A 27,926-nucleotide genomic window follows, 5' to 3' on the forward strand; every position below is an offset into this window, starting at 1 on the left:
TCCGACCCTAGTGAAGCAGATATCACCTCACGTTTTTCCGGTTGCTGTATTATATATAATGAATACAGCCACGGATCCGGTATCCGTCTTTGCGCCTGTTCTGGGTAGTGATTAATGCTACCCGGTTCTCACAATGTCCTTTTTCTCTATCCCTCTTCTCCTCAGGCCGGAGATTTAGGCCTGGTAACAGTCACAGGGCTGTTAGAGATTCAACTGTATGACCTCTCACTTTCAGCTCCTTGGCCCAACTGCCATTTCTTCTCTCAGACCAGAATGGATCAAGGGAAGTCTCTGGAGCTCCCCCTTCTGGCCGGAGGTGGTAGTGCAGTCTTGCTATTTTAGTATTTGTACTTACTGTCAGTAACTATTTTTGTGGCAAATACCCCTAGGGGTGCCACATTAGTATATATTTCCACATGTGTTAATTCATAGTTTTGATGCCTTCAGTGTGAATGTACAATTTTCATAGTCATGAAAATACAGAAAAATCTTTAAATGAAAATGTGTCTCCAAACTTCTGTACTGTAAATCGGATGCTAGTTGTGAAAAATTGGATAGTTCTGACATGACACTCGTGCGACTCTTGGCAGGAAGAATCGGACCGATTTTTCATACGTTTAATGTAACTCCGGCTTTAGAAAGAGAAAAGCGAGGGTCAGTAAAATGGTTAAAAGAGATGGTGAAAATGGAAGGAGTAATTGAGAGAAAAGGAGGAAAATGGAAGGAGCACCACAACAATCACCTACCATGGAGAACAGTGTGTGGAAATCGGATTACCTAGAGAATACCTCAATCTCCCTAGAACTCTGTCAATAGTTACGCCTTTCAATTTAGAACGTTTCCTGCTGCCACTATGCCATAGAAGGGGATGTATTGGGTGGGATAAACATTGCAGACAATATATTTTTTTCTGAAACCTAATAGTGCTTGGAAGTATTGATAGTAGGGCAACTTAAGGAGTATTTTGGGCTATATGGGGAAGCAGTGAATGGTAGCCAAATAATCTTGCCAATATTTTGAACTTGTCTTCTTGTGCCCGGCAAAAAGTCGACAATTTGTGTGTATAGAAAGGCTTTCTGATATTCCTGAAAATAAATCTTCAAGGTTTTCCATTCCTGAGTGTTATCCACGCTAACATACCCAGTACGCCAATTAAGAGTCTAAATCAAAGATATGGTATTGAGTAGGGAGAAAACAAGGGAATTAATGATGTTGGAGAGTCTCTAGAAAGATTAGCTCAAAAGTGGAATTATGCAATAAGGGAATGGGAGTCTTCTGTGATCTGGATAACATGGATTTTCTTATGAAGGAGTCTTTTGTTCAAACAGGAGGTTGTGGTGTGCTGCTGTCTGAGTGGGAGAGAGACATGGCAGATATTTTATGGGAATATCACTAGTCTTTTGTTACAGAGATACCCATAGCTTAGATTGGCAATTACATGAACAATCTAATGTTCTGATAAGAAGAGATCTTGAATGACACAGTTTGAGATCAGAAAGTTTTCCTCCAACCTATCCTGGGCATAATCCACCCCCAAAATAAAATTAATCATGGTAGAGCGCAATTTTATTAAAAGACTAAAGAAGGAGCTATAAGCCTGCTTGAAACATGTATATGAAAAAGATTATCAATAAAATAAATGCTTTCGTGCTCAACTTGAAGAATAATGAAATCATTTTATTAAATCAACCCAAGTGAAAAGACAGAAAAAAAAGACATCCAACATTTAGCCCAAACACCACATTTTTCAAGATATATCTGTAAAAATGTAATAAAAAAAATGAAAAAGTAAATAACATCCCGAGTTATAGTACCAAGACTATATGGTGGAGATACAATTAAACTGTGTCTTTTCACTTGAGCCGATTTCATAAAATGATTGCATTATTTTTTACAAGTTGAGTGCTGAAGTATTTTCTGCTTTGATGACCATGTCCTACTTCTTTTTTTTTTTTTGCAGTAGTGCACGTTTTTTTTCCTACTAACTATAAAAAAGGGTAAGATCCCTATTTTTAGAGAATTTATACTCCCAAACCATGAGAGCTGCAAACCATGAGATCAACAGGAATTTGCATTTGTACCCCTTAAGCGATTGCCACTGAAAAGGGGAGTTTTGGGTAATGTGTTGTACTGGCGTTAGAGAAACGTTGAGTCATTCAGACTTGGTGTAATTGACTTTGAACAAAAGATGTACCCTCAGTTAGTGAATTAATGTCTTCACAAGGAAATGGGGTGAGCAGCTCTAGATATGCCTTATGAAATACTGATATACAGTTGTCAGGTCCTCGACTTTCCCCAACAGGAGTGTGTCTAAAAGGGTTGTCTGAATCTAACAGTCAATTTCATACATGTTTAACTATTTAATCCAATAATCTAACCCCTTTTCTAATGTACCTCAATTAAAAATTCCCTACCATTCCCTCTCTACACCGACTTATGTTTTTTTTTCCCAATAATTATTAGTTTGCTTCTCACAGCATGCTCTGGGTATTCTCAAACGGATCATCATCAGGAGGCTGCTGTCACTCCCACTGCTTCCTTTAGTGCCCTATATCGAATTGTCATCAAGGGGTGGCACTGCTGTTACTCACCACAGCTTCTTTACTCACCATCTAATGCTGATGTCCCATTTCAGTAGAGGTGATGATAGAAGCAGCGGACACTTCTCCATGCTGCTACACTTCTTCTGTCCCTGCCACCTCATTCACTGAAACGAAACATCCGGGGGCTGTAACAGAAGTAGGGTGACAGCAGCGTCGCCTCATGATGACTATTAGTTTTAGGGTGACGGCAGAAGCTGTGGGGTGGCACTGCTGTCACTCACCCTGCTTCTATAACCAAGTGGAAAGGGACGTGTAAAAACAACCTTTTCTAGAGGAAGGTATATGGTGTATATGGAGAATGGATCCATCTAGGAACCAATACAGTAAGTCATAAGAAGCTTACATAGTGTATATGCATACATCATACTCACATGTCTTTACTGGGACCTTTGTTACCTAGAAAGTAAAAAGAAGGTGTTCAAATTAATTCAGTAAATTATACCAATAGTAATACAGTTAATAGGTGGCACTAAAGTTCAAGTCCTCTTCCTCTTTGGGTATATAACTTCCTAGAGGAGCATGAAAGGCATTTAAGTCTCCTCATACTGGCATGCCAAACCTGGCATGTCACTCTCCACAAGGAGAAACCTTTCCCCTTAGATTAAAGAAAGCACAAAATTTCTAAAGAACATTCCTATTGCTTCCTCCTTGGCAGAGGTCTGAAAATCCTTGCTCCTGAATAATTCTAGCAATTAAAGGGAACCCATCGCCAGGATTTTGTTTTTTGCTGCAGCTCTCCAAATGCTGAGCTCTGTATAATTCCGCCCACACCACTGACTGACAGTGTACATTGTGCCTAAGCAGAAAGCTTCCAATCAGTGATGGGGCGGGGTTATACAGAGCTCATGAATATTCTTGATTAGATGGCAGCAGGTTTACTAGTTCTCAAGTGATCTTACCCAAACTACAGCAAGCAGCCAAGTAAGTGCCATCACTGGAATCAGGGCCTCTATACATTGTATTCCTTTCACATTATAGGGAAAAAAACTTAAAGACAAATCCCTTTTAAGAGCGAACCATCAATGGAAAGATGATTTTTACGAACCACGCACCTCAGCACTGTAAAATGGTGATGTTTTTTTTTTCTATCATAAACAGTGTGGCTACAGTAACTGTGTTCAGCCACCGGAGGTCACCCTTGAGTAATAGGATAATTACAATGTTGTTGCAGTAATTTTGTTCAGCCACCAGAGGTCACCCATGAGTAAAAGACAAGTAGATTCTGGAAACAGGACAGTTACCTCAGAGAGAGTTTCTGGGCGTTTGAGAAGAAGCAGCGCGGTGATGGAGAGTGGGGAATCCAGATCTTGAGGCATTCCTGTTTTGGGACTGTGTGATTTCAAGAAAGCTATTCTTGTGAGGAAACAGAGAAGTGTGACTGCTCACCGACTGTGTAGTTAGCTAGGGATAGCTAGATAGGAATCACAGCCTATTTAAGGACAATCTTGTATTAAGAATTTCATGATAACTAATAGACACTGTGGATTCCTGCGCTTCGCGATTCTGGCTGTGGGATATTCCTGGAATTATTTGTGAACTTTATCTGGATCTGCATCAGAAGATTTGGTGGGCTGTGCTATATACTACTGTGTGGGCAGTGCTGTATACTACTGTGTATAGATGCAAATGTACTACGGACCATCCTCCGAGTGATTTTATGTATGCCAGACATTTTGATGCAAATTTTGCCACATTTTAACAGAACCTGTGCCCTTTTGCGCTAAAAAGTTGCAAAACAGGTTAAAAACTAAAATAAAGAGTGTATTTTATTCTAGAAAAATTCATGAACTGCATGTGATGAATTTGGCATGAAAAGGTCAGTGAATACCTAAAGAAAAGTGACTTAACAAAATCACAAGAGATTAATTAGTCCCAGAGTATTGATCATTATGTGAAGGTCAGCATACTGGAGAAGAGAATGTGCCAGACACAATGGTCGTTTATCTTCTATAGCAATGGGCAGCTCCACTGCAGAATTCATACAGGAGATCCAATTCCTATTCTTACATGGCACGAAGCAAAGTACAAATAGATAAAACCTTTGTATTTTATACCCACTTATGACAGACAAAGCAGCCATGTGGTGCCATTCATTCACTGTGCATTTCTGGGATCTCCAGGAGACCCCGCTATCACATGCCCTAAGATAGAGGGGTCTAAACTCATAACAGTTTCCCGCTAAATTGTAACTTAAACATTGAAAATTATTTCAGGTCCAAAAATCTATTCAAAGTAATTATACAGTATAAGTTTTATTGGCTTTAGCGCTCCATTTAATACAGCTTTAGGGGAACCTGTCTTGTCATTTGTAGAATGTAAACTGTCACCAGTGCCTTGCTAGTAATGCAATGTGCATCACCAACACGTATGCGATCGACACTACCCTACCAACACTGCGCAAGCACGGGAATTTTCAAATCGGATTTGAGTGATGTCAGCACAACCCGGGGATCATCATTCAAATTGTGTGGGCGGCGACAACCGTGATCAAACCCGATGAAGCACACCCCTATGACTAAATGAGCAGGTATGTTGTAACTACGGTATATAAAGGGCTTTTTGCACATGATTACAATGGTTTTCAAAGAGATTGCCCACAAGTGCAAAAAAAAAAAAAAGTCTGCTTTATTTTTCCAGGAACACCACATCTCTTGTCCATGGGCTGGCAGTTTCAGGGCGAAAAAAAACGCAAACCTATATTGTAATTCTAGACCACTTCTTTAAAAGGTGTTGTCTGGTCAAAACCGCACTATGCACTGAGGGGTTTTGCTGGTTTTAAACCAGGGAATGGAGGATAAGTACGAGTTATACATACCCCCAGCCAGTGGGCGTGGACTAGCTCTCCATACACTCGTATGGAGCAAGGCCGCACCCTCTAGTCCAGGGGTGGGCAATTAATTTTGCCATGGGGCCGCATGAGAAATTGGGATGGTTTTAGAGGGCCGGACTAATATAATTAACTCATTTTCACCCATACTGTAGTATACATATGCTATCTTTTCATAAACAAACAGACAGGGATGGCTCTGTTTTTGGAGTAATGCAGCCATGTTTTCCTAATCTTGGACAACCCCTTTAAGACTGTACTAAAACAGCAAATCCACCCACTGTAACATAAAAGCACTATGGATTTTCCAGTTGGGGTCTGATCACTGCTTAAAAAAGGGAAACCTACCCCCAGTGACTGGATGACAAGGTAAAATGCTTAAAGGGGCCCGTCAGCGCGTCTTTACAGCTGGCAGTAGGAATATTGCTGTGGAGGAGCTTTTTGTCCCCAATAACAATACACCTTTTGTATAGCAATCCAACGGACCAATATTGAGAAATCTAGTATAGACGTCACATGCAAATCAGGCTGGACGTGCACTGGGGGCGTGTCACTGCAGCAGTATTGTCTTTTAAGTGCATTGACATTCCACAGTGCACTTTTTGCATGATTTGCATATGGTTTCTATGCAAGATTTCTCAAGATTAGCACATTGGATCATTACAAAAAAAGTCTCATTTTTTATGGGGGGACAAGCACTGACACATTTACACCACTGCTTCCGTATTTAAAAGAAAAAACATCCAGGAAGTTCCCTTTTAAAGGGGTTGGCCCGTGAAGAGCAATTATGACCCCTCTACAGGAAAAGAGCTGTCTGTCTGATCACAGGAGGGATCGTCTGCTCACAAGATCCTGCGCCCAAGTGGTGGAACACATACTGTATGTGCAATGGCTATGGGGCTGACAGGAGCCCCAAGTGCTGAGGTATCTGTAACAGCCTCATAGTGTCCTGGGGGACCACCCAAACACTGAAATGGGGTCTCCGCACCCCCCGAGATCACACGCAGCACTAGATGTACAGAGTTTGTATCTGTTATATAGAACACACAATGCATGATACAAAGCAGGAGCTTTCTATACAGGTGCACAGGCATGGAGCCCTCCTATCCCCCCACACAGAGACAGCAACTGCCCCCCAGTCACCCCTGCTGGCAGGCTGCCCCGAGCCTTGCATGCACCCCTCCTCTCCCACCTGCAGCCCCCATGACCGGCCCAGGACTGCCCTCTTCTGCAGCTCTTACTTGCTCTTGTGTGCAGACTCGACATGTTGACTTCTGGGATGCGGGGGGAGGGCAGAAGATTGAGAAGGAAACAGGAACCTGGCGGCGCTGCTGCTGCATCCTCCTGCACAAGGGAACATGGCTTCTCATCACCCGCAGCTCTGCTCACACAGCACAGGGGAACATGGCTCCTCATCACCGTCAGCTCTGCAAGCGCAGTTCCGACAGCGTGTCGCCTTCACTCCAGCCGCCAGTGGTCTTCAGAAGCGGCTGGCCGAGCGGTGCCAGAAGTGACAGCTAGCTGGCGGGCCGTTTAAAATCATCAGGCGGGCCGGATGCGGCCCGCGGGCCGCATCTTGCCCAGGTCTGCTCTAGTCGGACAAGCTCACTGGCCCTCTGCGTCACTGGTCGGGGCGTGGCTTTGGCTCAATACAAGTGTATGGAGCAAGGCCGTGGCCACTGGCCGGGGGTATATATAACTCATACATACCCTCCATTCCTGGATTTGAAACCGGTGAATGCCTGCAGCACACAGTGCATGCGCTGGTGGGATTCATAAGTCTACAGTGACTGCAGATTTATCAGTTTTGACCAGACATCCCCTTTAACCCCTTTACCCCCAAGGGTGGTTTGCACGTTAATGACCGTACCAATTTTTACAATTCTGACTACTGTCCCTTTATGAGGTTATAACTCTGGAACGCTTCAACGGATCCCGTGTGGTGAGCACTTTGACCCACCAAGTGCTTCACAGAAGTTTATAATGCAGAGCCGTAAAAATAAAAAATCATATTTTCACAAAAATGATCTTTTCGCCCCTAATTTTTTATTTCCCCAAGGGTAAGAAGAAATTGGACCTCAAAAGTTGTTGTACAATTTGTCTTGAGTACGCTGATACCCCATATGTGGGGGTAAACTGCTGTTTGGGCGCGTAGCAGAGCTCGGAAGGGAAGGAGCGGCGTTTGACTTTTCAATGCAAAATTTACTGGAATTGAGATGGGACGCCATGTTGCGTTTAGAGAGCCACTGACGTGCCTAGACATTGAAACCCCCCACAAGTGACACCATTTTGGAAAGCAGACCCCCTAAGGAACTCATCTAGATGTGTTGTGAGAGCTTTGAACCCCCAAGTGTTTAACTACAGTTTATAACGCAGAGCCGTGAAAATAAAAATTCTTTATTTTTCCACAAAAATTATTTTTTAGCCCCCAGTTTTGTATTTTCCCAAGGGTAACAGGAGAAATTGGACCCCAAAAGTTGTTGTCCAATTTCTCCTGAGTACGCTGATACCCCATATGTGGGGGTAAACCCGTTTGGGTGCGTGGGAGAGCTCGGAATGGAAGGAGCACTGTTTTACTTTTTCAACACAGAATTGGCTGAAATGTCGCGTTTGGAGAGCCCTTGATGTGCCTAAACAGTGGAAATCCCCAATTATAACAAACCCTAATCCAAACACACCCCTAACCCTATTCCCAATGGTAACCCTAACCACACCCCTAACCCTGACACACCCCTAACCCTAATCCTAACCCTATTCCCAACCGTAAATGTAATCCAAACCCTAACCCTAACTTTAGCCCCAACCTTAACTGTAGCCTTAACCCTAGCCCCAACCCTAACCCTAGACCTAGCCCTAATGGGAAAATGGAAATAAATACATTTTTTAATTTTTTTATTTTTCCCTAACTAAGGGGGTGATGAAGGGAGGTTTACTTTTATAGCGGGTTTTTTATAGTGTAAGATCGCTGATCTGACACTTTGCTGTGCACTGTGTCAGATCAGCGATCTGACGTGCACAGCAGTGAGGCTTCCCAGCGCCTGCTCTGAGCAGGCACTGTGAAGCCACCTCCCGGCAGAACACGGATGCCGTGGCCATTTTGGATCCAGGCCTGCTGCAGGGAGGAAGGAGGTAGGAGACCCTCGGAGCAACGCGATCACATCGCATTGCTCCGGGGGTCTCAGGGAAGCCCGCAGGGAGCCCCCTCCCTGCGCGATGCTTCCCTATACCACCAGAACACTGCGATCATGTTTGATCGCAGTGTGCCGGGGGTTAGTGTGCCGGGGGCAGTCCGTGACCGCCCCTGGCACATAGTGCTGGATGTCAGCTGCGATAGTCAGCTGACACCCGGCCGCGCTCCCCCCGTGAGCGTCGCTGATCGCTCTGGACGTACTATTCTGTCCTTGGGAATTAGGGCCCACCCCACATGGACGGAATTGTATGTCCAATGGCAGAAAGGGGTTAAGCAAGCTCCCTAAGTGTGATGGTAGGAGTAAGGAGGAATTGGAGGGCTAGAGTAGGGTTGGTTAAAGGGAGCATGTAACATGAAAAAAATGGTATTAACCTTCAGATATGGGGTTAACCTGTAGGTTAATAGTGTTCTGAACCTGCCTGGTACCAGCAGTCAGGCCCAGTTGCAGAGAGGAAACTAACTTTATTCCTTCCAGCAGTGTTCAGATTTCAGTCATGCAACCCTGGCACTGGCTGACAGCCAGCCCTAATGCTGAGCCACTGTCAGTCAGGGTCGGGGGCGAAGTTACAGCCGCTGCTCTATACACACAGCGGTGACTGAACCCGTGCTGGCTCCGCCCTCATGACTGAAAGAGCGAGGCTGCTGGGAGGAATAAAGTTAATTTCCTACTGGCAACGGGGCTCTAAGTGCAGGCGCCCGGCAGGTTCAGAATGCTATTGTCACGAAGTGACTGTCCAGGTGTCACAAAACGACGGAACACACAAGGGTACACCGGGGACACTTTAACAACGGTGGGCCCTGATGGTAAGGAACGGGGAATGGGCACCTCCTGCACTCACCTGAGGCTGTGCCCTGATCTTACTACCGTCCCTATACGGGTTCTTTCAACCCCTCGCTGACCAGGATACCTTGTCCCTCACTTGCCCTGCTCTAATCCCTATGTAGGGAACTGGCAGGTGAGAGCACTGGTCCCATCGCTGCACTAATACAACACAAGGAGAGTTACACAACAAAGGGACAAAGAAACAATAACAGCACACTTACCTTTCTCTGCTGCAATGCACCGCGCAGCAGAGTAAGGCACCAGGAATGAGGATTCAGCTGCAGAACCAAAGCACTTAGCAAGCAGCAATTCCAGAAAGGTTGGTATCCAAAGGACCTGTATAACCAACAGTCAGCTGATGCACCAGGTGACATTTTAAAGGAAGGTGGGAGTGGTAACAAACATCAGCTGACCCGGCAGCAATGCAATGCAATATCACCAGCGGCCACCGGGGGGAGAAATCTGCATTAACCCCCAATGACCAGAAAGGAAAAAACGTTTTAATCTGAAGGAAACCAGATCTGCCACAGATCCAAACATAGATCGTGACAGTACCCCCCATTCAATGAGGGGACTCTGGACCCTTAACACTGGACCTCACCAGTAAACAACCTACAGTGAGAACGTCTCGATTCACCAGAGTTCACCTCCTCAGTCACCTGACCCTCAGATTTACGGTGAACACAGCACGATGGAGATGACAACATAGGTGGCACAAATCTCCAAAGTGCCGACCTGTGGAATGAGTTGTGTATGGGCATTATTGAGGGTAACTCCAACTGGTAAGTCTTTGGACTGACAATGGCTGACACCCGATATGGCCCGATTACCCTGGAACTCCAGATTCCAGTTCCACCTGATATTTTTGGTGGACACCCATACGTAATCATTCACACACAGGTCCGGACCTGGACGTTTATTTTCACGCATGCGTCTGCCACAAGATGGTGAACTCTTTTCAGAACCGACAACAGTGGCGTCCCCCTGTATCACCAGACTCACACCCCCACTATGCACCGAGGGAACCACCACCCTCCTCTGACCCTTCCTCGTAAGAGGTCTCTGACATACCGGGTTAGAAAGTAGTGAGGGTAGAGTCTTGCCCCCACTCCTCCCTTCGAGCACCTCTACTGCCCCCACTGGAGAAGAAGGGACAGGTTGTAGAAGGACGGCTGAGATCATAGCTCCTGGGCAGCAGTCCTCACACGACTGACGCCAGCTGACTACTTCTCTGGACCACCAGTCTATGACCGGGTTGCGTTTTTTTAACCAAGGGAGACCTAAGACCATGGGAGTTGGTATGCCCTCCAAGACGTAGCAAGACAGGGAATCTTCATGACAAGCCCCTATACGCAGATGTATATTGTCTATGACTTGGGTTATGCTCCACTGGCTGGGTGGGGGCGGAGTCAATGGCCTGAATGCTTAGGGGTATAGCTAGCGACCTACTCATCAGGCCATGTGTTGTGATCCGGTGGTTTGGGCAAATAATGGACCTGATAGTTACTGATAATAAGGACGAGCTCTGGGACGTGGAAACTCTGCTGATCGCAATCCCTAAACCTATCAAAACACACTAGAAATAGCCGTGGATTGCGCCTAACGCTCCCTATGCAACTCGGCACAGCCTAAGAAACTAGCTAGCCCTGAAGATAGAAAAATAAAGCCTACCTTGCCTCAGAGAAATTCCCCAAAGGAAAAGGCAGCCCCCCACATATAATGACTGTGAGTAAAGACGAAAATACAAACACAGAGATTAAATAGATTTAGCAAAGTGAGGCCCGACTTACTGAACAGACCGAGGATAGGAAAGGTTACTTTGCGGTCAGCACAAAAACCTACAAAAAACCACGCAGAGCGTGCAGGGAAAAATACCTTCTGCACCGACTCACGGTGCGGGAGGCGCCCCTCTGCGTCCCAGAGCTTCCAGCAAGCAAGGAAATATTGACAAAAGCAAGCTGGACAGAAAAAATAGCAAACAAGCAAAATAGCACAGAGGAACTTAGCTTCTGCTGGAGTAACAGGAACTCAGAACGATCCAGGAGTGAACTAGAGCCATAGTACAACATTGACAGCTGGCATGGGGCAAAGATCTAAGTGGAGTTAAATAGAGCAGCCCACTAACGAATTAGCCTCGTCACCTGTGGAAGGAAACTCAGAAACACCCACAGGCACCAGAGAAAGTCCATGGACAGAACCAGCCGAAGTACCATTCATGACCACAGGAGGGAGCCTGACAACAGAATTCACAACAGTACCCCCCCCCCCCCCCCTTGAGGAGGGGTCACCGAACCCTCACGAGAGCCCCCAAGCCGACCAGGATGAGCCAAATGAAAGGCACGAACCAGATCGGCTGCATGAACATCAGAGGCAAAAACCCAGGAATTATCCTCCTGACCATAACCCTTCCACTTGCCCAAGTACTGGAGTTTCCGTCTCGAAATACGAGAATCCAAAATATTCTCCACCACATACTCCAACTCCCCCTCAACCAACACCGGAGCAGGAGGGTCATCGGATGGAACCACAGGCGCCACGTATCTCCGCAATAACGACCTATGGAACACATTATGGATGGCAAAAGAATCTGGAAGGGCCAAACGAAATGACACAGGATTGATAACCTCAGATATTTTATACGGACCAATGAAACGAGGCTTAAACTTAGGAGAGGAAACCTTCATAGGAACATAACGAGACGACAACCAAATTAAATCCCCAACACGAAGTCGGGGACCCACACAGCGCCGGCGGTTAGCGAAACGTTGAGCCCTCTCCTGGGACAATGTCAAATTGTCCACCACATGAGTCCAAATCTGCTGCAACCTATCCACCACAGTATCTACACCAGGACAGTCCGAAGACTCCACCTGCCCCGAAGAGAAACGAGGATGGAAACCAGAATTGCAGAAAAACAGCGAAACCAAAGTAGCCGAGCTGGCCCGATTATTAAGGGCAAACTCATCCAACGGCAAAAAGGACACCCAATCATCCTGATCAGCAGAAACAAAGCATCTCAGATATGTTTCCAATGTCTGATTAGTTCGTTCGGTTTGGCCATTTGTCTGAGGATGGAAAGCCGAGGAAAAAGACAAATCAATGCCCATCCTAGCACAAAAGGATCGCCAAAACCTCGAAACAAACTGGGAACCTCTGTCCGAAACGATGTTCTCCGGGATGCCATGTAAACGAACCACATGCTGGAAAAACAATGGCACCAAAGCAGAGGAGGTAGGCAACTTAGACAAGGGTACCAAATGGACCATCTTAGAAAAGCGATCACAAACCACCCAAATGACCGACATCTTTTGAGAGACGGGGAGATCCGAAATAAAATCCATAGAAATATGCGTCCAGGGCCTCTTCGGGACCGGCAAGGGCAAAAGCAACCCACTAGCACGAGAACAGCAGGGCTTAGCCCGAGCACAAGTCCCACAGGACTGCACAAAAGAACGCACATCCCGTGACAAAGACGGCCACCAAAAGGATCTAGCCACCAAATCTCTGGTACCAAAGATTCCAGGATGCCAAGCCAACACCGAACAATGAAGCTCAGAGATAACTCTACTAGTCCATTTATCAGGGACAAACAGTTTCTCTGCTGGGCAACGGTCAGGTCTATCAGCCTGAAATTTTTGCAGCACCCGCCGCAAATCAGGGGAGATGGCACACAAAATTATCTCCTCTTTGAGAATACCTGCCGGCTCAGAAACACCCGGAGAGTCAGGCACAAAACTCCTTGACAGGTCATCAGCCTTCACATTCTTAGAGCCCGGAAGGTACGAAACCACAAAATCAAAACGGGAGAAAAACAACGCCCATCGAGCCTGTCTCGGATTCAACCATTTGGCAGACTCAAGATAAGTCAAATTCTTGTGATCTGTCAAGACCACCACGCGATGCTTGGCTCCTTCAAGCCAATGACGCCACTCCTCGAATGCCTACTTCATGGCCAACAACTCTCGATTACCAACATTATAATTGCGCTCAGCAGGCAAAAACTTTCTAGAAAAGAAAGCACATGGCTTCATTTCCGAGCCATCAGAACTTTTTTGCGACAAAACAGCCCCTGCCCCAATCTCAGAGGCATCAACCTCAACCTGAAACAGGAGCGAAACATCTGGCTGGCACAACACAGGGGCAGAAGAAAAACGACGCTTCAATTCCTGAAAAGCATCCACGGCCGCAGAAGACCAATTGACCACATCAGCACCCTTCTTGGTCAAATCAGTCAACGGTTTAGCAACACTAGAAAAATTAGCGATGAAGAGACGATAAAAATTAGCAAAGCCCAGGAACTTTTGCAGGCTCTTCGCAGATGTCGGCTGAGTCCAATCATGAATGGCCTGGACTTTAACAGGGTCCATCTCGACAGTAGAAGGGGAAAAAATGAACCCCAAAAATGAAACCTTCTGAACTCCAAAGAGACACTTTGACCCCTTCACAAACAAGGAATTAGCAAGAAGGACCTGGAACACCATTCTGACCTGCTTCACATGAGACTCCCAATCATCCGAAAAGACCAAAATATCATCCAAATACACAATCAGGAATTTATCCAGGTACTCTCGGAAGATGTCATGCATAAAAGACTGAAATACTGATGGAGCATTGGAAAGCCCGAATGGCATCACCAGGTACTCAAAATGGCCCTCGGGCGTATTAAATGCTGTTTTCCATTCATCGCCCCGTTTAATACGCACAAGATTATACGCCCCTCGAAGGTCTATCTTGGTAAACCAACTAGCCCCTTTAATACGAGCAAACAAGTCGGACAGCAACGGCAAAAGATACTGAAATTTGACTGTAATTTTATTGAGAAGGCGGTAATCAATACAAGGTCTCAAAGAACCATCCTTCTTGGCCACAAAAAAGAACCCTGCTCCCAACGGTGATGACGATGGGCGAATATGGCCTTTCTCCAAGGATTCCTTTATATAACTCCGCATAGCGGCGTGTTCTGGCACAGATAAATTGAACAATCGGCCCTTAGGAAACTTACTACCAGGAATCAAATTAATTGCACAATCGCAATCCCTATGAGGAGGTAGGGCACTGGCTTTGGGCTCATCAAATACATCCTGATAATCCGACAAAAACTCCGGAACTTCAGAAGGAGTAGAAGACGAAATTGACAAAAATGGAACATCACCATGTACCCCCTGGCAACCCCAGCTGGACACAGACATAGATTTCCAGTCCAATACTGGATTATGGACCTGTAGCCATGGTAACCCTAAATCGACCACATCATGCAGATTATGTAACACCAAAAAACAGATATCCTCCTGATGTGCAGGAGCCATGCACATGGTCAATTGGGTCCAGTACTGAGGCTTATTCTTGGCCAAAGGCGTAGCATCAATTCCTCTCAATGGAATAGGATACTGCAAGGGCTCCAAGAAAAAACCACAGCGCCTAGCATACTCCAAGTCCATCAAATTCAGGGCAGCGCCTGAATCCACAAATGCCATAACACAATAGGACGACAAAGAGCAAATTAGAGTAACGGACAAAAGAAATTTAGACTGTACCATACTAATGGTGGCAGACCTAGCGAACCGCTTAGTGCGCTTAGGACAATCGAAAATAGCATGAGTGGAATCACCACAGTAAAAACACAGCCCATTCCGACGTCTGTGTTCTTGCCGTTCAGCTCTAGTCAAAGTCCTATCACACTGCATAGGCTCAGGCCCATGCTCAGATAGTGCCGCCAAATGGTGCACAGCTTTACGCTCACGCAAGCGCCGATCGATCTGAATAGCCAAAGACATAGACTCATTCAGACCAGCAGGCATGGGAAATCCCACCATGACATCTTTAAGGGCTTCAGAGAGACCCTTTCTGAAGATTGCTGCCAGGGCACATTCATTCCACTGAGTGAGCACAGACCACTTTCTAAACTTCTGACAATATATCTCTGCTTCATCCTGACCCTGACATAGAGCCAGCAAGATTTTCTCTGCCTGATCCACTGAATTAGGTTCGTCATAAAGCAATCCGAGCGCCAGGAAAAACGCATCTACATCACGCAATGCCGGGTCTCCTGGCGCAAGGGAAAATGCCCAGTCTTGAGGGTCACCACGTAATAAGGAAACAATGATCCTTACCTGTTGAACAGGATCACCTGAGGAGCGAGGTTTCAAAGCTAGAAACAATTTACAATTATTTTTGAAATTCAAGAACTTAGATCTATCACCAAAAAATAAATCAGGAATTGGAATCCTAGGCTCTGACATCGGATTCTGAACCACAAAATCTTGAATATTTTGTACCCTTGTAGTGAGATTATCCATCAAAGAGGACAGACCTTGAATGTCCATGTTTACACCAGTGTCCTGAACCACCCAGAGGTAAAGGGGAAAAGTGAGACAGAACACGCTGCAAAGAAAAAAAAAATGGTCTCAGAGCTTCACTTATCCCTCTATTGAGATGCATAAATACTTTTGGCCAGCTGTACTGTTGTGATCCGGTGGTTTGGACAAATAATGGAACTGATAGTTACTGATAATAAGGACGAGCTCTGGGACGTGGAAACTCTGTTGACCGCAATCCCTAAACCTATCAAAACACACTAGAAATAGCCGTGGATTGCGCCTAACGCTCCCTATGCAACTCGGCACAGCCTAAGAAACTAGCTAGCCCTGAAGATAGAAAAATAAAGCCTACCTTGCCTCAGAGAAATTCCCCAAAGGAAAAGGCAGCCCCCCACATATAATGACTGTGAGTAAAGACGAAAATACAAACACAGAGATGAAATAGATTTAGCAAAGTGAGGCCCGACTTACTGAACAGACCAAGGATAGGAAAGGTTACTTTGCGGTCAGCACAAAAACATACAAAAAACCACGCAAAGAGTGCAGGGAAAAATACCTTCCGCACAGACTCACGGTGCGGGAGGCGCCCCTCTGCATCCCAGAGCTTCCAGCAAGCAAGGAAATATTGACAAAAGCAAGCTGGACAGAAAAAATAGCAAACAAGCAAAATAGCACAGAGGAACTTAGCTTCTGCCGGAGTAACAGGAACTCAGAACGATCCAGGAGCGAACTAGAGCCATAGTACAACAATGACAGCTGGCATGGGGCAAAGATCTAAGTGGAGTTAAATAGAGCAGCCCACTAACGAATTAGCCTCGTCACCTGTGGAAGGAAACTCAGAAACACCCACAGGCACCAGAGAAAGTCCATGGACAGAACCAGCCGAAGTACCATTCATGACCACAGGAGGGAGCCTGACAACAGAATTCACAACAGTACCCCCCCCCCCCCTTGAGGAGGGGTCACCGAACCCTCACGAGAGCCCCCAAGCCGACCAGGATGAGCCAAATGAAAGGCACGAACCAGATCGGCTGCATGAACATCAGAGGCAAAAACCCAGGAATTATCCTCCTGACCATAACCCTTCCACTTGCCCAAGTACTGGAGTTTCCGTCTCGAAATACGAGAATCCAAAATATTCTCCACCACATACTCCAACTCCCCCTCAACCAACACCGGAGCAGGAGGGTCATCGGATGGAACCACAGGCGCCACGTATCTCCGCAATAACGACCTATGGAACACATTATGGATGGCAAAAGAATCTGGAAGGGCCAAACGAAATGACACAGGATTGATAACCTCAGATATTTTATACGGACCAATGAAACGAGGCTTAAACTTAGGAGAGGAAACCTTCATAGGAACATAACGAGACGACAACCAAATTAAATCCCCAACACGAAGTCGGGGACCCACACAGCGCCGGCGGTTAGCGAAACGTTGAGCCCTCTCCTGGGACAATGTCAAATTGTCCACCACATGAGTCCAAATCTGCTGCAACCTATCCACCACAGTATCTACACCAGGACAGTCCGAAGACTCCACCTGCCCCGAAGAGAAACGAGGATGGAAACCAGAATTGCAGAAAAACAGCGAAACCAAAGTAGCCGAGCTGGCCCGATTATTAAGGGCAAACTCATCCAACGGCAAAAAGGACACCCAATCATCCTGATCAGCAGAAACAAAGCATCTCAGATATGTTTCCAATGTCTGATTAGTTCGTTCGGTTTGGCCATTTGTCTGAGGATGGAAAGCCGAGGAAAAAGACAAATCAATGCCCATCCTAGCACAAAAGGATCGCCAAAACCTCGAAACAAACTGGGAACCTCTGTCCGAAACGATGTTCTCCGGGATGCCATGTAAACGAACCACATGCTGGAAAAACAATGGCACCAAAGCAGAGGAGGTAGGCAACTTAGACAAGGGTACCAAATGGACCATCTTAGAAAAGCGATCACAAACCACCCAAATGACCGACATCTTTTGAGAGACGGGGAGATCCGAAATAAAATCCATAGAAATATGCGTCCAGGGCCTCTTCGGGACCGGCAAGGGCAAAAGCAACCCACTAGCACGAGAACAGCAGGGCTTAGCCCGAGCACAAGTCCCACAGGACTGCACAAAAGAACGCACATCCCGTGACAAAGACGGCCACCAAAAGGATCTAGCCACCAAATCTCTGGTACCAAAGATTTCAGGATGCCAAGCCAACACCGAACAATGAAGCTCAGAGATAACTCTACTAGTCCATTTATCAGGGACAAACAGTTTCTCTGCTGGGCAACGGTCAGGTCTATCAGCCTGAAATTTTTGCAGCACCCGCCGCAAATCAGGGGAGATGGCACACAAAATTATCTCCTCTTTGAGAATACCTGCCGGCTCAGAAACACCCGGAGAGTCAGGCACAAAACTCCTTGACAGGTCATCAGCCTTCACATTCTTAGAGCCCGGAAGGTACGAAACCACAAAATCAAAACGGGAGAAAAACAACGCCCATCGAGCCTGTCTCGGATTCAACCATTTGGCAGACTCAAGATAAGTCAAATTCTTGTGATCTGTCAAGACCACCACGCGATGCTTGGCTCCTTCAAGCCAATGACGCCACTCCTCGAATGCCTACTTCATGGCCAACAACTCTCGATTACCAACATTATAATTGCGCTCAGCAGGCAAAAACTTTCTAGAAAAGAAAGCACATGGCTTCATTTCCGAGCCATCAGAACTTTTTTGCGACAAAACAGCCCCTGCCCCAATCTCAGAGGCATCAACCTCAACCTGAAACAGGAGCGAAACATCTGGCTGGCACAACACAGGGGCAGAAGAAAAACGACGCTTCAATTCCTGAAAAGCATCCACGGCCGCAGAAGACCAATTGACCACATCAGCACCCTTCTTGGTCAAATCAGTCAACGGTTTAGCAACACTAGAAAAATTAGCGATGAAGAGACGATAAAAATTAGCAAAGCCCAGGAACTTTTGCAGGCTCTTCGCAGATGTCGGCTGAGTCCAATCATGAATGGCCTGGACTTTAACAGGGTCCATCTCGACAGTAGAAGGGGAAAAAATGAACCCCAAAAATGAAACCTTCTGAACTCCAAAGAGACACTTTGACCCCTTCACAAACAAGGAATTAGCAAGAAGGACCTGGAACACCATTCTGACCTGCTTCACATGAGACTCCCAATCATCCGAAAAGACCAAAATATCATCCAAATACACAATCAGGAATTTATCCAGGTACTCTCGGAAGATGTCATGCATAAAAGACTGAAATACTGATGGAGCATTGGAAAGCCCGAATGGCATCACCAGGTACTCAAAATGGCCCTCGGGCGTATTAAATGCTGTTTTCCATTCATCGCCCCGTTTAATACGCACAAGATTATACGCCCCTCGAAGGTCTATCTTGGTAAACCAACTAGCCCCTTTAATACGAGCAAACAAGTCGGACAGCAACGGCAAAAGATACTGAAATTTGACTGTAATTTTATTGAGAAGGCGGTAATCAATACAAGGTCTCAAAGAACCATCCTTCTTGGCCACAAAAAAGAACCCTGCTCCCAACGGTGATGACGATGGGCGAATATGGCCTTTCTCCAAGGATTCCTTTATATAACTCCGCATAGCGGCGTGTTCTGGCACAGATAAATTGAACAATCGGCCCTTAGGAAACTTACTACCAGGAATCAAATTAATTGCACAATCGCAATCCCTATGAGGAGGTAGGGCACTGGCTTTGGGCTCATCAAATACATCCTGATAATCCGACAAAAACTCCGGAACTTCAGAAGGAGTAGAAGACGAAATTGACAAAAATGGAACATCACCATGTACCCCCTGGCAACCCCAGCTGGACACAGACATAGATTTCCAGTCCAATACTGGATTATGGACCTGTAGCCATGGTAACCCTAAATCGACCACATCATGCAGATTATGTAACACCAAAAAACAGATATCCTCCTGATGTGCAGGAGCCATGCACATGGTCAATTGGGTCCAGTACTGAGGCTTATTCTTGGCCAAAGGCGTAGCATCAATTCCTCTCAATGGAATAGGATACTGCAAGGGCTCCAAGAAAAAACCACAGCGCCTAGCATACTCCAAGTCCATCAAATTCAGGGCAGCGCCTGAATCCACAAATGCCATAACACAATAGGACGACAAAGAGCAAATTAGAGTAACGGACAAAAGAAATTTAGACTGTACCATACTAATGGTGGCAGACCTAGCGAACCGCTTAGTGCGCTTAGGACAATCGAAAATAGCATGAGTGGAATCACCACAGTAAAAACACAGCCCATTCCGACGTCTGTGTTCTTGCCGTTCAGCTCTAGTCAAAGTCCTATCACACTGCATAGGCTCAGGCCCATGCTCAGATAGTGCCGCCAAATGGTGCACAGCTTTACGCTCACGCAAGCGCCGATCGATCTGAATAGCCAAAGACATAGACTCATTCAGACCAGCAGGCATGGGAAATCCCACCATGACATCTTTAAGGGCTTCAGAGAGACCCTTTCTGAAGATTGCTGCCAGGGCACATTCATTCCACTGAGTGAGCACAGACCACTTTCTAAACTTCTGACAATATATCTCTGCTTCATCCTGACCCTGACATAGAGCCAGCAAGATTTTCTCTGCCTGATCCACTGAATTAGGTTCGTCATAAAGCAATCCGAGCGCCAGGAAAAACGCATCTACATCACGCAATGCCGGGTCTCCTGGCGCAAGGGAAAATGCCCAGTCTTGAGGGTCACCACGTAATAAGGAAACAATGATCCTTACCTGTTGAACAGGATCACCTGAGGAGCGAGGTTTCAAAGCTAGAAACAATTTACAATTATTTTTGAAATTCAAGAACTTAGATCTATCACCAAAAAATAAATCAGGAATTGGAATCCTAGGCTCTGACATCGGATTCTGAACCACAAAATCTTGAATGTTTTGTACCCTTGTAGTGAGATTATCCATCAAAGAGGACAGACCTTGAATGTCCATGTTTACACCAGTGTCCTGAACCACCCAGAGGTAAAGGGGAAAAGTGAGACAGAACACGCTGCAAAGAAAAAAAAAATGGTCTCAGAGCTTCACTTATCCCTCTATTGAGATGCATAAATACTTTTGGCCAGCTGTACTGTTGTGATCCGGTGGTTTGGACAAATAATGGAACTGATAGTTACTGATAATAAGGACGAGCTCTGGGACGTGGAAACTCTGTTGACCGCAATCCCTAAACCTATCAAAACACACTAGAAATAGCCGTGGATTGCGCCTAACGCTCCCTATGCAACTCGGCACAGCCTAAGAAACTAGCTAGCCCTGAAGATAGAAAAATAAAGCCTACCTTGCCTCAGAGAAATTCCCCAAAGGAAAAGGCAGCCCCCCACATATAATGACTGTGAGTAAAGACGAAAATACAAACACAGAGATGAAATAGATTTAGCAAAGTGAGGCCCGACTTACTGAACAGACCAAGGATAGGAAAGGTTACTTTGCGGTCAGCACAAAAACCTACAAAAAACCACGCAGAGAGTGCAGGGAAAAATACCTTCCGCACAGACTCACGGTGCGGGAGGCGCCCCTCTGCATCCCAGAGCTTCCAGCAAGCAAGGAAATATTGACAAAAGCAAGCTGGACAGAAAAAATAGCAAACAAGCAAAATAGCACAGAGGAACTTAGCTTCTGCCGGAGTAACAGGAACTCAGAACGATCCAGGAGCGAACTAGAGCCATAGTACAACAATGACAGCTGGCATGGGGCAAAGATCTAAGTGGAGTTAAATAGAGCAGCCCACTAACGAATTAGCCTCGTCACCTGTGGAAGGAAACTCAGAAACACCCACAGGCACCAGAGAAAGTCCATGGACAGAACCAGCCGAAGTACCATTCATGACCACAGGAGGGAGCCTGACAACAGAATTCACAACAGCCATGGTTCTGGACAAAACGAGCATCCACCAAAATGACTCCTGCTCCACTGTCCACAAGCACAGAATATTCTCAGTTACCCCACCTACAACCACATCGGCAGGTAAGGTACACTGAGACGAAAAAATGGAGGAAATATACACTCCCTGGTCGCTTCCTTCCACACAACCAGGGGGACGGGCTTTTTAGATGGAACAGGTATCTTGGCGCGAGCTGGGCAGACATTGATAAAATGACCAGTCTGCCCACAGTAAAAACATGCCCCCACACCACGGCGAACCCCAGACAACCCAGTTTAGGGAGAACTGTTATGGCAGGCAATCAGGCAACACAGCGTGCAGTAATCAGCGCACATACAGAGATCTGGCAATAACCAAAAACAATAGGACGAGCTCTGAGACGTGGAATCTCTGTAGACTGCAGTACCTGATCTATCCTCACACAACTATAAGCAGCAGTGGATTGCGCCTATCAACTACCTATGCAACTCGGCACTGCCTGAGGAGCTGACTAGCCTGAAGATAGAAATACAAGCCTGACTTACCTCAGAGAAATACCCCAAAGGAATAGGCAGCCCCCCACATATAATGACTGTTAGCAAGATGAAAAGACAAACGTAGGAATGAAATAGATTCAGCAAAGTGAGGCCCGATATTCTAGACAGAGCGAGGATAGCAAAGAGAACTATGCAGTCTACAAAAAACCCTAAAACGAAAACCACGCAAAGGGGCAAAAAGACCCACTGTGCCGAACTAACAGCACGGCGGTGCACCCCTTTGCTTCTCAGAGCTTCCAGCAAAAGTTAATAGCAAGCTGGACAGAAAAAACAGAAAACAAACTAGAAGCACTTATCTAGCAGAGCAGCAGGCCCAAGGAAAGATGCAGTAGCTCAGATCCAACACTGGAACATTGACAAGGAGCAAGGAAGACAGACTCAGGTGGAGCTAAATAGCAAGGCAGCCAACGAGCTCACCAAAACACCTGAGGGAGGAAGCCCAGAGACTGCAATACCACTTGTGACCACAGAAGTGAACTCAGCCACAGAATTCACAACAGTACCCCCCCCTTGAGGAGGGGTCACCGAACCCTCACCAGAACCCCCAGGCCGACCAGGATGAGCCACATGAAAGGCACGAACAAGATCTGGGGCATGGACATCAGAGGCAAAAACCCAGGAATTATCTTCCTGAGCATAACCCTTCCATTTGACCAGATACTGGAGTTTCCGTCTAGAGACACGAGAATCCAAAATCTTCTCCACAATATACTCCAATTCCCCCTCCACCAAAACAGGGGCAGGAGGCTCCACAGATGGAACCATAGGTGCCACGTATCTCCTCAACAACGACCTATGGAATACATTATGTATGGAAAAGGAGTCTGGGAGGGTCAGACGAAAAGACACCGGATTGAGAATCTCAGAAATCCTATACGGACCAATAAAACGAGGTTTAAATTTAGGAGAGGAAACCTTCATAGGAATATGACGAGAAGATAACCAAACCAGATCCCCAACACGAAGTCGGGGTCCCACACGGCGTCTGCGATTAGCGAAAAGCTGAGCCTTCTCCTGGGACAAGGTCAAATTGTCCACTACCTGAGTCCAGATCTGCTGCAACCTGTCCACCACATAATCCACACCAGGACAGTCCGAAGACTCAACCTGTCCTGAAGAGAAACGAGGATGGAACCCAGAATTGCAGAAAAATGGAGAGACCAAGGTAGCCGAGCTGGCCCGATTATTAAGGGCGAACTCAGCCAACGGCAAAAATGACACCCAATCATCCTGGTCAGCGGAAACAAAACATCTCAGATATGTTTCCAAGGTCTGATTGGTTCGTTCGGTCTGGCCATTAGTCTGAGGATGGAAGGCCGAGGAAAAAGATAGGTCAATGCCCATCCTACCACAAAAGGCTCGCCAGAACCTCGAGACAAACTGGGAACCTCTGTCAGAAACAATATTCTCAGGAATGCCATGTAAACGAACCACATGCTGGAAGAACAAAGGCACCAAATCAGAGGAGGAAGGCAATTTAACCAAGGGCACCAGATGGACCATTTTAGAAAAGCGATCACAGACCACCCAAATGACCGACATTTTTTGAGAAACGGGAAGGTCAGAAATGAAATCCATCGAAATATGTGTCCAAGGCCTCTTCGGGACCGGCAAGGGCAAAAGCAACCCACTGGCACGTGAACAGCAGGGCTTAGCCCTAGCACAAATTCCACAGGACTGCACAAAAGCACGCACATCCCGTGACAGAGATGGCCACCAGAAGGATCTAGCAACCAACTCCCTGGTACCAAAGATTCCTGGATGACCGGCCAGCACCGAACAATGAAGTTCAGAGATAACTTTACTAGTCCACCTATCAGGGACGAACAGTTTCTCGGCCGGACAACGATCAGGTTTATTAGCCTGAAATTTCTGCAACACTCTCCGCAAATCAGGGGAGATGGCAGACACAATGACTCCTTCCTTGAGGATACTCGCCGGCTCAGATAACCCCGGAGAGTCGGGCACAAAACTCCTAGACAGAGCATCCGCCTTCACATTTTTAGAGCCCGGAAGGTATGAAATCACAAAATCAAAACGAGCAAAAAATAACGACCAACGGGCCTGTCTAGGATTCAAGCGCTTGGCAGACTCAAGATAAGTAAGGTTCTTATGATCAGTCAAAACCACCACGCGATGCTTAGCACCCTCAAGCCAATGACGCCACTCCTCGAATGCCCACTTCATGGCCAGCAACTCTCGGTTGCCCACATCATAATTACGCTCAGCAGCAGAAAATTTCCTGGAAAAGAAAGCACATGGTTTGAACACTGAGCAACCAGAACCTCTCTGTGACAAAACCGCCCCTGCACCAATCTCAGAAGCATCAACCTCGACCTGGAACGGAAGAGAAACATCAGGTTGACACAACACAGGGGCACAGCAAAAACGACGCTTCAACTCCTGAAAAGCTTCCACGGCAGCAGAAGACCAATTAACCAAATCAGCACCCTTCTTGGTCAAATCGGTCAATGGTCTGGCAATGCTAGAAAAATTACAGATGAAGCGACGATAAAAATTAGCAAAGCCCAGGAATTTCTGCAGACTTTTTAGAGATGTCGGCTGAGTCCAATCCTGGATGGCCTGAACCTTAACCGGATCCATCTCGATAGTAGAAGGGGAAAAGATGAACCCCAAAAATGAAACTTTCTGCACACCGAAGAGACACTTTGATCCCTTCACGAACAAGGAATTAGCACGCAGTACCTGGAAAACCATTCTGACTTGCTTCACATGAGACTCCCAATCATCTGAGAAGATCAAAATGTCATCCAAGTAAACAATCAAGAATTTATCCAGATACTCACGGAAAATGTCATGCATAAAAGACTGAAAAACAGATGGAGCATTGGCAAGTCCGAACGGCATCACCAGATACTCAAAATGACCCTCGGGCGTATTAAATGCCGTTTTCCATTCATCTCCCTGCCTGATTCTCACCAGATTATACGCACCACGAAGATCAATCTTAGTAAACCAACTAGCCCCCTTAATCCGAGCAAACAAGTCAGAAATCAATGGCAAGGGATACTGAAACTTAACAGTGATCTTATTAAGAAGGCGGTAATCAATACACGGTCTTAGCGAACCATCCTTCTTGGCTACAAAAAAGAACCCTGCTCCCAATGGTGACGACGATGGGCGAATATGTCCCTTCTCCAGGGACTCCTTCACATAACTGCGCATAGCGGTGTGTTCAGGTACGGACAAATTAAATAAACGACCCTTAGGGAATTTACTACCAGGAATCAAATCGATAGCACAATCACAATTCCTATGCGGAGGTAGGGCATCAGACTTAGACTCTTCAAATACATCCTGAAAGTCCGACAAGAACTCTGGGATGTCAGAAGGAATGGATGACGAAATAGACAAAAATGGAACATCACCATGTACTCCCTGACAACCCCAGCTGGTTACCGACATAGAGTTCCAATCCAATACTGGATTATGGGTTTGTAGCCATGGCAACCCCAACACGACCACATCATGCAAATTATGCAGTACCAAAAAGCGAATAACTTCCTGATGTGCAGGAGCCATGCACATGGTCAGCTGGGCCCAGTACTGAGGCTTATTCTTGGCCAAAGGTGTAGCATCAATTCCTCTCAACGGAATAGGACACCGCAAAGGCTCCAAGAAAAATCCACAACGTTTAGCATAATCCAAATCCATCAGATTCAGGGCAGCGCCTGAATCCACAAACGCCATGACAGAATAAGATGACAAAGAGCACATTAAGGTAATGGACAAAAGGAATTTGGACTGTACAGTACCAATAACGGCAGAGCTATCGAACCGCCTAGTGCGTTTAGGACAATTAGAAATAGCATGAGTAGAATCACCACAATAGAAACACAGTCTGTTCAGACGTCTGTGTTCGTGCCGTTCTACTTTAGTCATAGTCCTGTCGCACTGCATAAGCTCAGGCTTACTCTCAGACAATACCGCCAGATGGTGCACAGATTTACGCTCGCGCAAGCGACGACCGATCTGAATGGCCAAGGACATAGACTCATTCAAACCAGCAGGCATAGGAAATCCCACCATTACATCCTTAAGAGCTTCAGAGAGACCCTTTCTGAACAAAGCCGCTAGTGCAGATTCATTCCACAGAGTGAGTACTGACCATTTCCTAAATTTCTGACAATATACTTCTACATCATCCTGACCCTGGCATAAAGCCAGCAGATTTTTCTCAGCTTGATCCACTGAATTAGGCTCATCGTAAAGCAATCCCAGCGCCTGGAAAAATGCATCAACATTACTCAATGCAGAATCTCCTGGTGCAAGAGAAAACGCCCAGTCCTGTGGGTCGCCGCGCAAAAAAGAAATAATAATCAAAACCTGTTGAATAGGATTACCAGAAGAATGAGGTTTCAAGGCCAAAAATAGCTTACAATTATTTCTGAAGCTCAGGAACTTAGTTCTGTCACCAAAAAACAAATCAGGAATCGGAATTCTTGGTTCTAGCATCGATTTCTGATCAATAGTATCTTGAATCTTTTGTACATTTACAACGAGATTATCCATTGAGGAGCACAGAGCCTGAATATCCATGTCCACAGCTGTGTCCTGAAGCACTCTAATGTCTAGGGGAAAAAAAAAAGACTGAAGACAGAGCTAAGAAAAAAAAATGATGTCAGGATTTCTTTTTTCCCTCTATTGGAAATCATTGGAGGGCTCCTTGTACTGTTATGGCAGGCAATCAGGCAACACAGCGTGCAGTAATCAGCGCACATACAGAGATCTGGCAATAACCAAAAACAATAGGACGAGCTCTGAGACGTGGAATCTCTGTAGACTGCAGTACCTGATCTATCCTCACACAACTATAAGCAGCAGTGGATTGCGCCTATCAACTACCTATGCAACTCGGCACTGCCTGAGGAGCTGACTAGCCTGAAGATAGAAATACAAGCCTGACTTACCTCAGAGAAATACCCCAAAGGAATAGGCAGCCCCCCACATATAATGACTGTTAGCAAGATGAAAAGACAAACGTAGGAATGAAATAGATTCAGCAAAGTGAGGCCCGATATTCTAGACAGAGCGAGGATAGCAAAGAGAACTATGCAGTCTACAAAAAACCCTAAAACGAAAACCACGCAAAGGGGCAAAAAGACCCACCGTGCCGAACTAACAGCACGGCGGTGCACCCCTTTGCTTCTCAGAGCTTCCAGCAAAAGTTAATAGCAAGCTGGACAGAAAAAACAGAAAACAAACTAGAAGCACTTATCTAGCAGAGCAGCAGGCCCAAGGAAAGATGCAGTAGCTCAGATCCAACACTGGAACATTGACAAGGAGCAAGGAAGACAGACTCAGGTGGAGCTAAATAGCAAGGCAGCCAACGAGCTCACCAAAACACCTGAGGGAGGAAGCCCAGAGACTGCAATACCACTTGTGACCACAGAAGTGAACTCAGCCACAGAATTCACAACAGAGAACGTCATCTTGTCCCGCAAAAAAACGAGGTTTAGGGGTGTGGTTGGGATTAGGGTTTCAGTTACAATTGGGGGTTTCCACTGTTTAGGTACATCAGGGCTCTCCAAACGTGACATCCGATTTCAATTCCAGAGTTGAAATAGGTTTTAGCAAAGTGAGGCCCGACTTACTGAATAGACCGAGGATAGTAAAGATAGCTTTGCGGTCAGCACAAAAACCTACAAACAACCACGCA

General features: G+C 46.1%; 1 protein-coding gene across 2 annotated transcripts in view; it reads right to left on the reverse strand.

Annotated features, from left to right (window-relative positions):
* Nucleotides 1-27,926, reverse strand: part of C4H12orf75 (chromosome 4 C12orf75 homolog) — a 71,263-nt gene that overhangs the window by 18,290 nt on the left and 25,047 nt on the right. Inside the window, exons 2-3 of one of the 2 annotated variants that reach the window (XM_069764468.1) lie at nt 2,975-2,999; nt 2,610-2,707 (exon numbers count right to left, since the gene is read on the reverse strand). In XM_069764468.1, the coding sequence (XP_069620569.1) occupies nt 2,610-2,704 (95 nt within the window). In that variant the 5' untranslated portion in view covers nt 2,705-2,707; nt 2,975-2,999. The remainder of the gene's footprint in view (nt 1-2,609; nt 2,708-2,974; nt 3,000-27,926) is intronic. The other variant, XM_069764469.1, reaches the window with a different exon arrangement.

Source organism: Ranitomeya imitator, chromosome 4, assembly GCF_032444005.1.
Source record: "Ranitomeya imitator isolate aRanImi1 chromosome 4, aRanImi1.pri, whole genome shotgun sequence".
NCBI classification, from domain to species: Eukaryota; Metazoa; Chordata; class Amphibia; order Anura; family Dendrobatidae; genus Ranitomeya; species Ranitomeya imitator.